General features: G+C 42.5%; 1 protein-coding gene across 2 annotated transcripts in view; it reads right to left on the reverse strand.

Moving 5' to 3' along the window:
* Positions 1-18037, reverse strand: part of LOC121317517 (protein GREB1-like) — a 39255-nt gene that overhangs the window by 21026 nt on the left and 192 nt on the right. For both annotated transcript variants that reach the window (XM_041253538.1, XM_041253537.1), the window contains exons 2-11: positions 10903-11059; positions 10077-10187; positions 8354-8530; positions 4776-4958; positions 3925-4071; positions 3311-3451; positions 2262-2378; positions 1820-1957; positions 1188-1373; positions 600-950 (exon numbers count right to left, since the gene is read on the reverse strand). In XM_041253538.1, coding sequence (XP_041109472.1) covers positions 600-950; positions 1188-1373; positions 1820-1957; positions 2262-2378; positions 3311-3451; positions 3925-4071; positions 4776-4958; positions 8354-8530; positions 10077-10187; positions 10903-11059 — 1708 coding nt within the window. The remainder of the gene's footprint in view (positions 1-599; positions 951-1187; positions 1374-1819; positions 1958-2261; positions 2379-3310; positions 3452-3924; positions 4072-4775; positions 4959-8353; positions 8531-10076; positions 10188-10902; positions 11060-18037) is intronic.

Consider the following 18037-nt stretch of genomic DNA (forward strand, 5'->3'; position numbering starts at 1 on the left):
ATAAACCCAAGCGAAAGGAAAAGATTAACAATTCTCCAGCCTCTTTATGCTATCACGCATGACCCCTTGGTAAACGATTGCAGCTGCCTCTATTGCTTGCAGCTGCTACCTCGTTTACCTTCCAGGTCAACACGTTCCTACAACGGAGTCTCGCCTTCTTCCAGGCTGACAACGGACTGTCAGGGAAAAGAGAAAAGGACTGTCAGGCCAGCCCGTCCAAAGACTTCCCCTTTCGCTACTTAGCACCCTCACAGGTCAGGAGGAAGATTTCCAACCAGAACTCATTATATTTCCATCACAAGTACCAAAAACGATTATAAAGGCTCTCTAGTAAGATTTTTTTAACTACACAAATGTATAATCTGATTAGTGAAAAAGGGTCAGCATAAAATTTGATTAAACTATAATTGGTATTACAACATAAATCCATTAGGTGGCATCGTTCTATCTTACCCACATTTTCTTGGCATATAGAAATGTAAATAAAAATCACAGGAAAAATTCAACTAATTATTTCCTTTAATGAGATCAAAGTACATATTTTAAATAACGTGTAACACATGCAAACAAAACGGTATTAAATACCAATCTGTGCTCACCTGTCACCACCACACATGACTCTGTGCCCCGAGATGCTGAAGTGCATAAGATCACTACAAAGTTGGTTTGTGCCAGTTTGCCTTGAACTAGGCACTTGAAAGTTTCCGATAGCCCTTCAGCCAGGGTGTTGGTGGACACAATAACCTGAACGCTGTTGTTGCTGGAGCTGGCGGCTAGCCTGGCCAGCCAGGGAAGCTGGGCTGGGGTGACAGGTTGTTTCTGGCTTGAGCCCTGGGGAGACACTTGGGGGTCTGTCTGCTGATACTGCCTGATTTCAGTCAGGTGAGATTCCCGCCTTGGGTACATGAAGACCTGCTCCAAGTCTTCAATCAGGGGAACCTGGTCTGGTGCTAGACAGAAACGAAAAAGGCAACCCATACAATTTCAAACAGCTATAAGCTAGTACATGTAGCCTATGTTGTGTTAACCACTTCACTGGTCAAATTATTTAAAATTCAAAACCCACAATATAACAGTGACCAATCTCTGACTCCAATGGCAACAAAAATAATGACTTTTTAGTTATGATGAAAAACTGTGTCTGTAACCATCAAGGTTTTGAGTTTGTATCACTAAATAGCACTTACCAAGCTGAACCAGGTAGTAGACCGTGAGTAATATCATCCTCTCCACAGAAAGAGGCTGGATGGGGGGAGCCTCATCTTGCTCATAAACTCTGGGGAGAGCCTGGGAATTCTGGTAGCAGGAGTGCAACAGTGGGCTGATTATTACATCATTTACATTTCCACAGAAATAGGGCAAGCTTCCATGACCTGTGGGTGAAGAATATGCCACATATCAGCTGTAAGCCTTGTATTCTTTTGTATTTATTGGTTACATTTGACTGACCAGGATAGACCTGTGGGGGTTTATTTAACAAAGGCATGAGTTTTTTATGCTGTACCTGTTTTACAAAGGGAAATATAGACTGTAACTGTGCATTGTGTTTTAAATTACTATCAATTCCTTAAGGTTAGTTTAATGCATCTCCATGACTGTATATACTGTATTTCATTTGGTGATTGGTTCTAAATCGAACAAGGACCCCCTCCCTCGTATAAGAGAAGTTTAACCTAAGGGATTAAGGGGACACAATGTAGTTCATGCATGTGGTTCTTTCCAGTGCCTTTCACACAATGCTACCTCAGTTAGCTATTAGTTTACATTAAAATATACCGGTACGCTAGGGTGTAGCCTTGTGGGAATTTAAACTCATTACCTTTGAAAATCACTGGCTGAGTCCTGCAGATTTTCAGCAGGTTGCCAGGCACAGCCACAGGCTCCTCAGAGGTCACTAAAGGAGAAAGAAGCGGTCCTGCAGGAGTGGGCTGAGATAAGCATGACAAACTCCCACTGTCTACAGAAACAAAACACAAACACGTGCAAGTCAGATGGCTGAGTTAAGAGGGATCAGTGTGTGTATAATACCAAAGATGTGCAGAATATTAACAAAACATATTATCTATTTTAAACAGCACCATGTTGTGGAAAGGAAGTATAAAGGCAATCTACTGCTTTACCGTGTATACAACTGATAACTAAAAAATAAAATTAGTCACTTAACAGTGCCTGATACAAGAAGAAAGAGTCACAGTCCGTATTTTCTTTAGCAGTTTGGCATTTAATGTATGACAAAAATGTTACTTTACATTGTAACTTACCAGCCTTACTTCCATTGTTGACTGGCGTGGGGTTGTTCTTTGCATCAGTAGCTGAAGGAGACTCTGGAGACCAGCCTTTGTATCGTTTTTTAGGTGGACCCGAATTAGCTAAGGTGCCTAAGGAATCGTCAAAATTCTTATTAAGGTGCACTTCAGGGTATTCACACATTACGTTGTAAATATGTTCATAGAAATACATTGCCAAGCTACGGAGAACATGTTCTTACCTGTAGCTCATGGTAATACATGTTCATAAAGCATTAGTCTATTCAGTACACTTCCAGAACATATTCCCTAAATAAACTTTAAGCAGAAAGAATTAATTAATATTTGTTTATTTAGGCATGTGAACTATGCATCAGCGGCAGAGTCCCTTACAACAACATCTCAACCGAGAAACAGTGTGCAAGGAGGTTAAGTGACTTGCACAAGGTCAGACAGTGAGAGAGCTGGGATTTGAACCCGGGACCTTCTAGTTACAAATCCTTTTCTTTAACCACTGGACCACACAGCCTCCAACATTCACCACCCGCAGGCACTGGTTTTTATTGTGCCCATTTGATAGCCCATTCTGTAGCGTATTGCACTTGCCAACATTGTAATGCATTGCTGAACAGATCTAATATTTCGTTTTTCATAACAGGAACGGTGTTTTGTTTCAGCAATAAAACAGATCCATACAAAAAAGAAAAACTTGAGCATTATAGGTTTAAAACTGTTGTATGAGAAGTGCGCTGCATCAGATACTGTAGCGCACAACCAGTCATCAGTAACCATGAACTACACTTGAAGCGCTTGAAGGTCAGGGGTTATAAAGCTAACCCTTTTATAGAGATAAAAGTCAAAAAACCCCAAACCTCAGGAAGGAAACATTTAGTTCCATAAAGTCCCGGAGCTGGCATTTATTGATAGTACAAGGGCAAAGGCAAAGAAGACTTTTTAGTACATCCTCCACTGTTAAATGAACTGCAATAAAATGTAACAAGACAGCCCCTTCCTAAAGCAGTGAAGCTGTAAACCATGAAACTCGGTAGGAGAGCCAGGCCCACCTATCACTGAAGGTCTGGTTGGCTGGCTGCTGCTGCTGCTGCTGCTTAACGAGAGCTGGGGTCTGTGACAATCTTTGCCACTGTAATGTGCAATGGGAGCCCCTGACACCAGCGGGGGCAGTGCCTGGTCAGCAAGTATACCTGTGGTTACAAAGAAAATGCTTTATTGAACAAACACTTAACATCCCCTGACATTCAACACTGCTGACGGACCAAACGGCACAGCAACTGTCCTGGAATCACTGCTCAACTTTTTATTTTATACTAATTTCTTTCAATGTATTTTTGGTACAAAATGTACTTATTTTGAGAAATGAAGCCCTGTATTGTACAAATTAACATATTTAAATAAACCATTTAGATGTTTTGTAAACAGAATACTTTCCACAAAAAAATGAAATGTTATTGTACTGTTTGCTGTTTGCTAGTATAGAAAGACTTGTACCAAATATTACCCTTCAAGGTAGCACACCTTCTAAACATCAGTATCTTCTGCGCAAGAAAAAATGTGTAGGGTTTTGGTTGGTAAAATGTGTAGTTCTACAGTAGTGTGCTGTTTAGTGAATTATTTTGAAATAACCGGTTCCAATAGTCATTCCAGAGCATGGTTTTACCTGTAAGCTGAACACCAGTTACAATAATCTGCCTTCCTGATAAAACAGCTTCTGCTGAGACGATGGCTGGCAGTTGTCCTGGGCCTTGTAGAGACCAGGGAGGAAGGCTTGTGTTGGGGCTGGAGCTAGTCTGACTTCCTCTCATTTCTTAAAAATAAAACAAAATGGTAGTGTACAGCAGATTATACTGGAATATGCATTCAATATATACAGTAGTTGAACTCCAAGGATTTTAAAACTCTGAACAACTGAGTACTGTACTTGAACAATGTGACAGCCGTTTTGATCATGTTGGTGTCAGATTTTGATGTTAAACTAAAAGTACAGCTAGGAAAGACAGTAGTTTACTCTAAAAAAAAAAAAAAAAGTGAATGTTGTAAATCTTCAAATTATATTTCTGTGGTCTGCTGTTCTTTTGGGGAAATTTAGCAAATGACAGGTGTCCTGGAAAAACTTGATACACCCACATTTGCCTATCCTTACTCCGCATTACCAAATGGATAAATTGTTTCTCAGGAAAACTGAAATGCTTGATAGTAATATGAAGCAACATGACTTCTGAAATTGTTGGATATTAAGTTTTTGCAGTATACCTCTCAAAAAGATAGGAGAAATACCATTCATAAAACACTGTGGTCTTTAAAAACAACAACAAAAAAACATCTTAAATAACAGTTGATGTTTACAACCTGTTTATAAAAAAATAATTAAACCAGTTCTCTACTGATACCCTTTCACTCCCAACTATGTGTTACGTCTCAGTGGGCTTGTTTGATTGGCCATCCGCAGTAGAAGCTCAGCTACCTGCATTGGAACACTCTTAAAGAATGTAGCACAGAGTCATGTGTTACCTGTGCCTCGCCAGCAGATGAGGGGTCCTTGTGTGAGACCCCCATGTGCATTCCTGATGAGGTAACACCTTAAGTGCTTCTGTTTCTTCGGTTGGGTTGTTACATTCAGATTGATGTGATTGGAGAATTCTGTGAAATAGCGAAACCCCTTCTCTCCACATCCAACACAGTCACCTGAAAACCCTGTAGGACGGAGGAAACTGTTCACAGGCACGCGGACAAGCTCTAGAGAAGGATATTCTGTACTGCAGCTTTCTTCCCTGATGCCGACTGCAGAGCAGAATCTATAGCATATTACATGCAAGTCTAAAGGGTGTCATATTAAAGGATGTATGACCATTTCTTTATGATTACCACCTCCAATTCCAGGGAAGGTTGGACTAGAAGCATGCAGTGAAGGCTGTTCTCCAAAATGTCTCAGAGTCAACTGTGACTGATCCTTGTAAAACATAAGTAATTGTGGTTAAAAAAGCATCTTTCAGCGAGCACCTACCATCAACCTTTCATCATCTGACACTAGCTTAAAATACAGTTTGCAGGGCTCCAGTGTCTTAGCAAGTTGTTGTTGTATTTTAAGCAATTGAACATGGTAGCAGCCAAATTGGATTTGGCGATCAATTTATTTATTTTTGCATAATTTTCTGGAGCCTTGGTTTATTTAGACAAAGAACTCTGAACATTATCGAGCTGGACATTTAAATGAAAACAGGAAAACAGTATGGTAGAACTATTTTATACCATCATACGTTCTTATTATTTACTTTGTGGTGCTGGTTTTTGACAGCTTATTGTCTCTTTTAGAATGTTCACCTTTTTCTTAGGAATTTAATCATTTATTATTGAAACACTGATAAATAAACAAAGCTTGAATAGATTTTTCAGGTGATTTGTTTTTTAAACAGCTTAGCTATATCTGAATAACATTTGAATAATTGCAGCTGGTCAGTGAAAATAGCCAACAGGCATTGGACAAGACAGCCGCTACAAACATATTGAGATTTTAAGAGGCTGTGCAAGCTCGTAGTGGAAGAATGCTTCAGCTTTTCTTAATTTCCATTTACAATAAACACGATCGATTTTGGTGGGCATAGAGATACATTAATAAAATAAATGAGAATCAGAATAAAGCATTCCAAGCCATGTGGTGAAGTGTTAAGAAGTTGCAACAGTACAAACACTACACACACAATACTGCAGTATTATGTGCAAAAGCCTAAATCCATCTCTTGACCAATATTTGTGCACAGCACATTCTACTTGAGACTGCACCCTGTAGATTGGATGGATGGTTTCCATAGACACCATCAGAGCGCTCTGTCAAATAATAGGCTATGAAAACATGCTAGTGTTGTAGATGCGTCACACTGACTCGTTTCAGGTCACTCTGACACATGCTACCCCTGCCATTTCATTATCCCAATACCAGGCTGCTTTGTTCTTAAGAAATGTTATTTTCTAATAAGCAGCTGCTTGACTACTGGGATCATTAATATCTCATTTAGAATTATAAACAAAAAAATATATATTTTGATTAATGTATCTGAAACTCCATGACACTTAGGGAGGCAAACTCTGAAATGTAGAAATGGATTCAACAAATAAAAAAGCCAAATATTTTTGTTTCAAACTAAAGCATGCCAAACGTGATACTAAAAAAAATAAATAAATAAAATAAAATCACCTTCTCTATAGCAGAAATAATTATTACTGTTAATAAATACATGAAAACATACATGAAAGCCAATGGTGTCTACAGTATCAGCACAGGTTGAATCAAGTAAGGTGTATAAAAACAAGAAATATGTATTTTTACAAATAAATTTAACTTGAGTGTTTTGATAAGCTGATGTTCCTGTGCTGTACAACACTAGAGTATAGTGTGATGGTTAACTAGGTAAATGTGATACAGTATAGAGAGGATATACTGAGAACCATTGGAATAAATAGCAGATAGAAATCGATAAGCTTTGTCTTGGTTCAGGCTTTTCTATTTAATCTCCACTGATCCAGCAATTATGGGGTATAGGTCAATTTACATGTGAAATGGCGGTGCTCATGTACATTTGGGAGAATTACTCAGGTAAATCAGGTTTGTGTAAATGATGAAACACACAGGAAAATCCACGCCCAGTTCCGTCTTTCACGTGTAAATGTTAGTGAGCATGTTTATGCTTAACTATAAATATTGCAAGGGAGCAGGTCAGTTGTTACTGTGGATTCTGAGACAACGCGTGTCTGCCCTCCACGGTAGTAAATATAGTTTGTGAACTGGATGTCAGGAGCCAGCTTGATCGCCCACAACAGTGCAACAACATCCAACAAGTTGTTGATGCCCTCTCAGAATTGACCAAATAAAAATGCAAATTAAAGTATTGATTGTGTTTTATTTGTTTGCATCATTAATATTTAGCACAACAGTAAATCCAACATAACTTAAATGAAAGGAGAGAATCTCCTCAGATCGCTGCAGTCCAACTGAAACAGGTGGCTGAGGTAAACTTCACATTTGTCATTTGGATTTGGGCTTGTTTTTGAGAGTCGCTGGTTGGAACTTGCATAAACACCCACACTCTAACATGGGTTTGCTTGTTTCCTGGGCTTGTTTTGAAAGGCAGTGTCACTTTTTTTTTTCTAGTGAGACTTGGTAACACTGGTAACCTTCCCTGTCTGTCTCACAGGCAGCCACTGGTTCCTAAAAACACCTTATTTTGCTGTTGACAAGAGTTTGTGCAGGATTCAGCAGGCAGAAACAATTTTGAGAACAAAGTAATGCTGCACTTCAGTCTGTTTCATCAGTATCCGCCACCTCCCTTTCAAGTACCTACTACCCGTATTTGCCCAAGCGTGGTGTTGAATGCTTCTTAGCGCGGTCAGCCGTCCAGATGATAGGGTTTCTAAATCAAAGCCATGGTAGTACATACAGCATCACCTGATCCCCTGCTGTATTGCCGGAATTAAAGGCAATACAGCAGGGGATATATATAAGCTATGGAGATCTGCAATACCTGTTGATCAGTTTCATTTTATACCTCTGAGGTTATTTTTAATTAACCACATTACTAACCACATGACACCCCACTAATGGCATTTGAAAAACAATTTGGGCAAGAGCAGTAAAACACATTATTAACCAACCAGGCACAAGGTATTTTGCTTTATTACAGCAGCTTAGATTCACTTGTGTACCAGTTCCCTGCGCATGGAAACCACAGTTTCACAAAATTTCACTAGAAATCTTCAAAAACAGTACGAGTACTTTACGCATAGCTAATTTACATATCAACCCCCACCTTTCCCATTCATTTGCATGACGTCGGGTGAAAAGCCTGGTTTACTCATGTAAAATAAACTGAGCGAATGGAAACCCAAAAAAACATTTTACACAAGACAATTGTCTCATGTAAATGTCTCGAGTTAAAAAACAAAACTTCCATGGAAACCCAATGAATGAGAGTGCATTTTAAGTATGTGTAGGTCATGTGAATATTTGAATGTGTCTTTGTATACAGCCTGCAATGGTATATTTGAATGTGTCTTTGTATACAGCCTGCGAGGAAGCAAGGACCAGGCCAGCTCACCTAACAGAGCATTGCGTCCGTTGTCGTCTGGTAGAAACCTGCGGTCCACCACAGCCACCAGAAGGTGATCAGGCAGGTTGGGGGATTTCACTCCAACCAGTAGAAATCCTAGGGGGACCTCCATTTGCTCATTTGATATAAAAGACAGGCGCAGGTCCCTCCCTGACTGACAGAATCCTTATGGAGAAAACAAGCAACATTTCAAAAGATGCTACATCTGTATACAGTTATCTCTGACATAAACAATTACATTATTTTTTATATAGTATCATCACTATTGTGTACTGTTATGTTTTTGTGTTTATGTTGCATTTGTTGTTATTTTTCACATTTTTCATATAGCTGAAAAACAACGTGACGCATGCTTCAGTAAATTCTAGTTAGAGCATGATGCTTTTATTTACAAATAATTTAAGATGCACAATTGGCAATTATATAACCTTTAAAAAAAACAAATGCAGCAGTAATTCCACACAGTGTCTATAGCAACCAGTAGATCCAGTCATAGAAAACATTCTCTTAATATTAGTGTTACTTTTCTGAATGGTTCAAAATTACTCCATGTTGGTCAAGGGGATATCAATGAAATCAGAGATAACCAAGTACTGTATTGCTTCTAAATGCAAGTGTTGAAACCAATTATGAACACGGCCAGAGCCCACCGAACAAGAATGAGAAGAATGTATGAATGTATTCAGGCCTGTGAATTAACACTCACAGATGAAACCTTTTAAGTGTTATTAGACTCTAAGCATGAATGCCAGTCTTTCTCTATTAGACCAATGACAGATTTCACAAATGAGCACTAATAATAATAATAATAATAATAATAATAATAACTAGAACTGCCAGGCAGTTTTACGGCTCCCAAGCCCCAGTATCAGTACCTGTCTAAGCGTGTTTAGTTCTCAATATGCAAAGTTTAAAATCAGCAACTTCAACTGTTCCACAGAAGAAGATTTTGAAAGTTTTTTTTTTTTCAAAAATGCGGCAGGCAGCCCTCTTGTTTTTAATGCAAGTTTCTTAAAAGTCAGTTTTATTGTTACAGTGTCAAGGATGATGCTTGTGAAGTTTGGAGTTAGTCAAGTAAATCGGTTGTCAACAGACACAGGTTTAAATTTCAAATGTAAACGTATAAGTGGCGGCCATCTTGTTTTATAAAACAGCACCATTTTCACATATTTGTATCACATGCTTACTGGGACGATAACTACCAAGTTTGGAGTTTGTTGGACAAACAGTTTTCAAACAGCAGCAGTTTGTTTTTAGGGGCTCGTTTCAATAAGATCTGTGGCAGCCATTTTGACATTAAAATTTATCACAGCAACTTCTGCTTCGCAAACTTGATGCAGGTTTGGATGCTGATGATATATGCCAAGTTTCAGATCAATAGCTTCACCGGTTCCCAAGAAGAAGATTTCGAAAGGTTTTATTGAAAAATGCATCACAGCGCCAATTGCAGTGATGCAGCAGCAAAATTTTTTGAGCATCTGACAGCCAAAGTATCCAGCTTGTTACCTGCCAAGTCAGAACCTGATCAGTCACACAGCTTCGAAGCAGCAGCAGTTTAAAGTTTTGGGAAGAAAAAAAATACTTAAAGCTTTTTTTTTTTTAACAATAACAATAGGCTTCCCAGCCTTTGGCTTGTAAGCCTAATAACACATACAAGCTCTAGTGAAAGAGATGTACAGGTGTACAGCACCAAGGTATAAATGTTACCTACCATCTATGGTACAGGCTCCTTCTGGGGGAGGTTTCATCTGGTAAGGAATTGGAGGGCTGCTAGACTCTGACCCATCATCTTCAACATCGTCTTTGTTTTCTAATCTGCCAGCTACAATAAACAGACAAACACAGTCAACCTGTATTAAAGACCAACTGAGTAACCTTTCTAATACGTCCACTCTGCCCATATAAAACAAACATATAATTCATATAATTCAGAAAACATATCAAAAAACGGTTATTGCATCAATTGTTGCACAGAGAAGTTAATACACAGATTGAGTTTTCTAAAAAAATAATTAACAGTTTATAAAGTACTGCAAAATTGATTCTAACTAATTAGAAAATCGTTATCTCTGTTTGCCTTTTAATCAATATGTCACATTTTACCATTGGATTTAGTTCACCTGTCACCTGGCGTATTGTTATAAAGCAATGTGTCCTGGACGTTTGTTCCTGGTGGAGAGCACACCTGGAGCCAGGTACAGTACATGCAGTTCAAGTATTAAAATATCTATGTGATTTCATAGCTTGGAACTGGAACATCTTGGCTATTGAGCCTGGAGTGCACAATATTCTTCAGAAAATGGCAAAATATTGTAGTATATGTGTGCATGGATATTACAGGGTTAAAACTATGTTATGCTTTTAAAAAGTGTGTAAATAATGCTATACTAAACTGTAATAAAACATGGATAAAGTATGGTAAAGTATCACGTTACATTATGGTAAAAGCATGGCCAAGTGTGTGAAATTGGTTTTGTCCAGGTAGATGGAGAAGATAAGACTAATAAGAGAAAAATAGATAATAAAGCAACTCTAACCTTCCTGTGATGTGATCTGCTGTTCACCTTCCAGATAAAGCTGAGAGAAGATAGGTCTGGGCACTATGTTACTGGAGCGAAGGGAAGCCTCGATGTAATTGTGTAAGATTTCTTCAAAACTTTTTGTCTTCAGCCGCCCAGCGTATGAATTTCCCATCTTTTCAAAAGAAGAAAGAACCGCATTCAGGATTTTTGTAATGAAGCGTGTTTGACATATCAAAGAACCAAGACCAAAAAAGAAACAAACAAAAAAGACTGTTTTACATCTTTTGCCTCAATCTTGCACAGGAGAGGTGGAGAGAGAGAAATGGATCAACAGTAAGCAAGCGCAGCACCGTGCTAGTAAATGATAGGAAGTAACAGCACTTAACAGAGAGATGGCGGGGCTTGACACAGAGTTGGGGATTCATTCGCCATTGCATAGCACAGAACATAAATTTGAAACAGTCATAAACTGTGTCTGAAACTCAGTCTGCTTGCCCTTCCCCGTGAGCCAAGCTGAACATCTATTCAATTACAAATGAGTTGAGGAGCTTAAGAAAGCACTCTGTTCTAACAATCACTCTGTATAACCCTCCTAGTAGGTTTCGGGTCTATTTGACCAGACTCTTGTTTCCAATTAGCTTAAATGCTATTTTTCTTTTCGTTTTCTGTATAATATTTTATGACTTTTCTTAAGTTGGTGTCATGAACTTATACACAGATAACAGAACCTTTTAGATGTTTATTTTTTTTTAGAAAAGGTCATGTATACTGTAACAAAGTGCCCGCCCCTGTGTATATTATCTGTTATGTGTTGCGTGTGGTGTGTTTAAATGTTGGTGTATAGACATTGGTACACGGGATATAAACGGGTCTGTGTAACACGAGTGTTTAAAAATGTATATGTGTATTTAGGCACGAGGATTGCACAGCACTTCACGTGCAAGTAAAATGTAGTAATATGTGAGCACGGGGAATTGCACTTTATTAATTCACGTGCTGGGATTCAAGTGAATAATTAATTGGTAATTGAATCCCAGCACAATAGTATATATAGATGCACGTTGGCACATACTGGGGTTGGGTGTTCGGTGAGCGGAGAACGGGATTGGAGACGGAGGAAATTAGTAGTAGTAGTCTGTTTTTGTTTGTCTATTTATTTTGGCGTAGAGTGCCGTGTCCTGTGTTTTTCGTGTTTGTTAAACCTTTTATTTTGTAATAAACCGGCGCCAACAGGCGTCTTCATCACTTCATTTCATCCGTCCTGTGTTTTGTATATTTCATTACCTTTCCTGGTTCTGACGCCGCCCACTTCGGCCGTCTCTGTGACACGTGGTGTCCTGCGTGGGATTTAACAGCGCCTCCAAGCGTCAGACCAGGAGAGGTTTTTTTGTGTGGGAGAAAAAAAAAAAAAAAAAAAAAAGGGGGCGTCTTTGGATTACAAAAAAAAAAAAAGAAAGAAATGGGGAGAAGCAGGGAAGACGATAAAGAGGTGAGGGACAGGGAGGAGGAGTGCCGCCTAAGGGCCAGACATCCCCGGCGATGTAACCAGTCCTTGCCGGGGTGCCTCCTCTGCAACCAGGACCATCTCTTTGCCAATTGTCCCTTCCGCTGCCCCTACCAGGAGGGAGAGGAGGAACTGCCGCAGGAGAGGAAGGTGAGGAGGTGGCAGAGAAGGGGAAAGGGGAAGAGGAAGGCAGAGGTCCCACCGCTGTCTCCACAGCCGCACCAGTCTCCTGCAAGGGAGGAAGAGCCGCACCAGTCCCCTGCAAGTGAGGGAGAGCCGCACCAGTCCCCTGTAACAAGGGGAGACTACACACCGCTCCCACCTCCACCACCAGGAGACTACACGCCGCTCCTACCTCCATGGGCAGGAGCAGAGCAGCAGGAGCTGCCTCTGCCTCCGCCACCTCCACCGGCAGGCGCAGAGCAGCAGGAGCTGCCTCTGCCTCCGCCACCTCCACCGGCAGGCGCAGAGCAGCAGGAGCTGCCTCTGCCTCCGCCACCTCCACCGGCAGGGGGAGAGCAGCAGGAGCTGCCTCTGCCTCCGCCACCTCCACCGGCAGGGGGAGAGCAGCAGGAGCTGCCTCTGCCTCCGCCACCTCCACCGGCAGGGGGAGAGCAGCAGGAGCTGCCTCTGCCTCCGCCACCTCCACCGGCAGGGGGAGAGCAGCAGGAGCTGGAGCTGCCTCTGCGCCACCTCCACCGGCAGGGGGAGAGCAGCAGGAGCTGCCTCTGCCTCCGCCACCTCCACCGGCAGGGGGAGAGCAGCAGGAGCTGCCTCTGCCTCCGCCACCTCCACCGGCAGGGGGAGAGCAGCAGGAGCTGCCTCTGCCTCCGCCACCAGCAGAGGGTGAATGCCTGCTGGGTCCCTGTCCACCAGCAGAGGGTGAATGCCTGCTGGTATCACTTCCCCCACCAGCAGAGGGTGAATGCCTGCTGGTATCACTTCCCCCACCAGCAGAGGGTGAATGCCTGCTGGTATCACTTCCCCCACCAGCAGAGGGTGAATGCCTGCTGGGTCCCTGTCCACCAGCAGAGGGTGAATGCCTGCTGGGTCCCTGTCCACCAGCAGAGGGTGAATGCCTGCTGGGTCCCTGTCCACCAGCAGAGGGTGAATGCCTGCTGGTATCACTTCCCCCACCAGCAGAGGGTGAATGCCTGCTGGGTCCCTGTCCACCAGCAGAGGGTGAATGCCTGCTGGTATCACTTCCCCCACCAGCAGAGGGTGAATGCCTGCTGGTATCACTTCCCCCACCAGCAGAGGGTGAATGCCTGCTGGTATCACTTCCCCCACCATCACGAGGAGAGGAGCTGGAGCTTCCTCTGCCTCCACCTCCATCAGGGGGAGAGGAGCAGGAGCTGCCTCTCCCTGCACCACAAGGGCCAGGACTAGATGCTGGCGGTCCTCAGCAGCCCTTGCATAGGCTGCTGAGGGAAGCACGGGGAAGAACCTCCCGGCTGCAGTGGCCGAAAAGAGGGCCAACACCCGCACCCCAGCTTGTCCTGACTGCCAGCCTCGCTTCGCCCAAGGATGCCAGCCTCGCTTCGCCCAAGGATGCCAGCCTCGCTTCGCCCAAGGATGCCAGCCTCGCTTCGCCCAAGGATGCCAGCCTCGCTTCGCCCAAGGATGCCAGCCTCGCTTCGCCCAAGGATGCCAGCCTCGCTTCGCCCAAGGATGCCAGCCTCGCTTCGCCCAAGGATGCCAGCCTCGCTTCGCCCAAGGATGCCAGCCTCGCTTCGCCCAAGGATGCCAGCCTCGCTTCGCCCAAGGATGCCAGCCTCGCTTCGCCCAAGGATGCCCGCCTCTGCATCGCCTGGGGTTGCCCGCCGCTCTGCATCGCCTGGGGTTGCCCGCCGCTCTGCATCGCCTGGGGTTGCCCGCCGCTCTGCATCGCCTGGGGTTGCCCGCCGCTCTGCATCGCCTGGGGTTGCCCGCCGCTCTGCATCGCCTGGGGTTGCCCGCCGCTCTGCATCGCCTGGGGTTGCCCGCCGCTCTGCATCGCCTGGGGTTGCCCGCCGCTCTGCATCGCCTGGGGTTGCCCGCCGCTCCGCATCACAGCCGGAAGTACTGTGGCCGGAACCCCACGAAGGGGAGCTGCCGGCCACGAAGAAGGGGGAGGAGGTCTGGAGACCGCCAACCCCAGCAGCAGTTTCGCTGCCGGAGGAGGGGGAGGAGGTCTGGAGACCGCCAACCCCAGCAGCAGTTTCGCTGCCGGAGGAGGGGGAGGAGGTCTGGAGACCGCCAACCCCAGCAGCAGTTTCTCCGCCGGAGATCGTGGGGGAGGTCCGGAGACCTGCTCCCTCTGCAGTTTCTTCCCTGCAGGAAGAACGGTGGTTGAAGCCCCACCAAGGGGAGCTGCCGGCGCCGAAGGAGGGGGAAGGTCAGGAGACCACACCCCAAGCAGCCTTTCCGCTGCTAGGACTACCCTGGCAGGAGAATGCTACCCTGCTGACAGCATTACGACCTGTGGGCCCCTGGAAGCCTCTGGTCCTGGCCAAGGACTTTGGGCGGGACTTTTGGGCTTTTAAGGGGGGAGGTGGCCATTGAGGCCATGTGTGCTTTGCACAGGAGGGGGTATATGTAACAAAGTGCCCGCCCCTGTGTATATTATCTGTTATGTGTTGCGTGTGGTGTGTTTAAATGTTGGTGTATAGACATTGGTACACGGGATATAAACGGGTCTGTGTAACACGAGTGTTTAAAAATGTATATGTGTATTTAGGCACGAGGATTGCACAGCACTTCACGTGCAAGTAAAATGTAGTAATATGTGAGCACGGGGAATTGCACTTTATTAATTCACGTGCTGGGATTCAAGTGAATAATTAATTGGTAATTGAATCCCAGCACAATAGTATATATAGATGCACGTTGTCACATACTGGGGGTTGGGTGTTCGGTGAGCGGAGAACGGGATTGGAGACGGAGGAAATTAGTAGTAGTAGTCTGTTTTTGTTTGTCTATTTATTTTGGCGTAGAGTGCCGTGTCCTGTGTTTTTCGTGTTTGTTAAACCTTTTATTTTGTAATAAACCGGCGCCAACAGGCGTCTTCATCACTTCATTTCATCCGTCCTGTGTTTTGTATATTTCATTACCTTTCCTGGTTCTGACGCCGCCCACTTCGGCCGTCTCTGTGACAATACAAATAAGATGTTTCGGGTCACTGTGACCTGTGGCAATAATCTATGTACAGTACACTTGAGTGCAGGAATAAAACAAACTACTTTAATTTGATATTATTATTATTATTATTATTATTATTATTATTATTATTATTTTCTGGAAATGCATGCAACTGTCTAGAGATATTAATAAGCAAATAACAAACAATATATATATATATATATATATATATATATATATATATATATATAATTTTCTCTATCAGTATTGCAACAGCATCTCACTGGTAAAGACATTCCAAAATGAGGAGCTCCCAGGTTGGCAGTCAGAGAAGTTTTATCACAGCTCCTGGACTAAAAGAGCATAAAAGAGGAAAACCATTGCAACTAAAAACATTTAATTAATTTAAGGCTGCTTAAATTAGTTTGAAATTTCATCAGGTCAATATGAATCAAAACATAACATATGTACCTAAATTATGAACATGATAGGAGGGTTAACTGACGACTTTTGTTGTTGTCGTTTTTTGTTTTTTTTTAAACAATCAACACTAAAGAGAGCCTGCAAAACAAGACATTATTCCCTGAATACATATATTTATATTTGAATATGAAAACAGGGCTATTTTCTGCTTGTTCTAATTTTGTATTTACAGCTGGAGTAGCAGATGAATTCAACAGTTGAATTCACTGGTTGACCATGGACACCTGTTTTGAAACCTCACAATTTTATAATTTATTTCTATAAACAAGTTCAGTCATTTTTTTTTTAATGCAAGAAAACAATCAACAAAAGCAGGCTGTACTGTCTGGTGAATGTCTTTGTTTTACATGCCACAAAGCGATATCACTATGTAACACAATTTTTGTTCCTGAGTAGTAAGTGTTATTTCCTAATTACTTATGCCTCAAAAGTACAGAAAATGCAGTATAATCGTAAATCTCGAAAAATTACTCACTTCTAAATCTTTTGTAGTCATTTTTGTATTACTTTAGTATAAATACATGTTAATTTGGATTCATATGTTGTTTTTTTCTGACTTTATGTGAACGAAACGACACACATTTGCCCGTTTTCCCATTGGAAATAGTGATATTTTGAAATATCACTGTCCTGGTCACAAAAGCAAAGTCGGTGGGGAATAATTTTCTATACTTTTGAGGCATAAGCAATTAGGAAATAACATTTACTACCCAGGAACAAAAAAAAAAAATTGTTACATGGTGTATTCATTAAACAAAATCCTTTGCAGCACATTCTTTTGATTTACACGCTCATACAGACACACATGCACACACAGTATATACGGAGTATGGTTGTCTTCAAGCCAATTCCGTTGATGAGTTTTTGTTTCCAGGTATTTTAAATTAGACGCTATTTCCTTCATTTAGTAGTCGCCAATTAGTTTTTTGTTATTTTCTCCCCAATTCAGTAGTGTCCAATTATTTTGTTTAGCTGAGCTCATCGCTATCACCCCTGCACTGACTCGGGAAGCGAAGATGAACACCTGCTGTCCTACGAAGCGTGTGCCGTTAGTCGCCCACTGTTTTACACACTGCAGACTCACCATGCAGCCACCCAGAGCTACAGCGTCGGAGGACAACGCAGCCCTGGGCAGCTTACATGCAAGCCCACAAGCACCCATCCAGACCACAGGGGTCACTGGTGCGCGGTTAGCTGAGGACACCCTAGCTGACCTAACTCTCCCTCCCCCTGGGCGGCGCTCTGCCAATTGTGTGCCATCCCTGGGAGCTCCCATCCTCAGTCGGCAAAGGAATCGCCTGAACCGGAACCAGCGATGTCCAGACTATAGGGCACATCCCGCACTCTACGTGAGTGCTTTTACTGGATGCGCCACCGGGAGCCCCCATGTTCCACAGTTAGAGCTCAAGTTACCATTAAAAACTTTTATGCATCAGTCTAGACAAGTTAACCTTCATTACTCCAAACACACCCCACCACTAAATAAGCTGGCGACAAAGGTTCACTCAACATAAAGCTTATCTGGGACTACAGAAGAGGTGCGTACCAAAGCAAGGTGGTTCAAAGATTTTGCCAGCTTAAACACATTGACTGGCACATAGAATACCATCTCTTATATTTACACACAGAGGGCATGTAGCAAACCAGATATAGTTCTGAATTAAAGTGAAAGTTTTAAAGAAGGTCAATTACCTCCTGTTGTTCACTGCCAGATAATAGAACCTTCAGCAACAACCACATTTCTTTAATTAACTGACAAGCCAAAAAATGTATTATAGAAAGTAATCAGGCACCTTTGTAAAAGGTTCAGTGAACCATGTGAAAAAAAGAATACAGATAGACTAGTCAGACTGTCTTGACCCAGTGCAGCCATAAGCCATTTATATTCAGCCTGGTCTGCCAGACAAATCAGCTACAAACCCCTTTTTTTCAACACCTCATGCAAACATCTAAAACACAATTACATCATGCAGATAAAGTAACATGTCAAGCATGAAACCCTGAATGTAATAATTTATTAAAGTAAAACATATATAACCTTTC

Source organism: Polyodon spathula, chromosome 6 (genome assembly GCF_017654505.1).
Source record: "Polyodon spathula isolate WHYD16114869_AA chromosome 6, ASM1765450v1, whole genome shotgun sequence".
NCBI lineage: Eukaryota > Metazoa > Chordata > Actinopteri > Acipenseriformes > Polyodontidae > Polyodon > Polyodon spathula.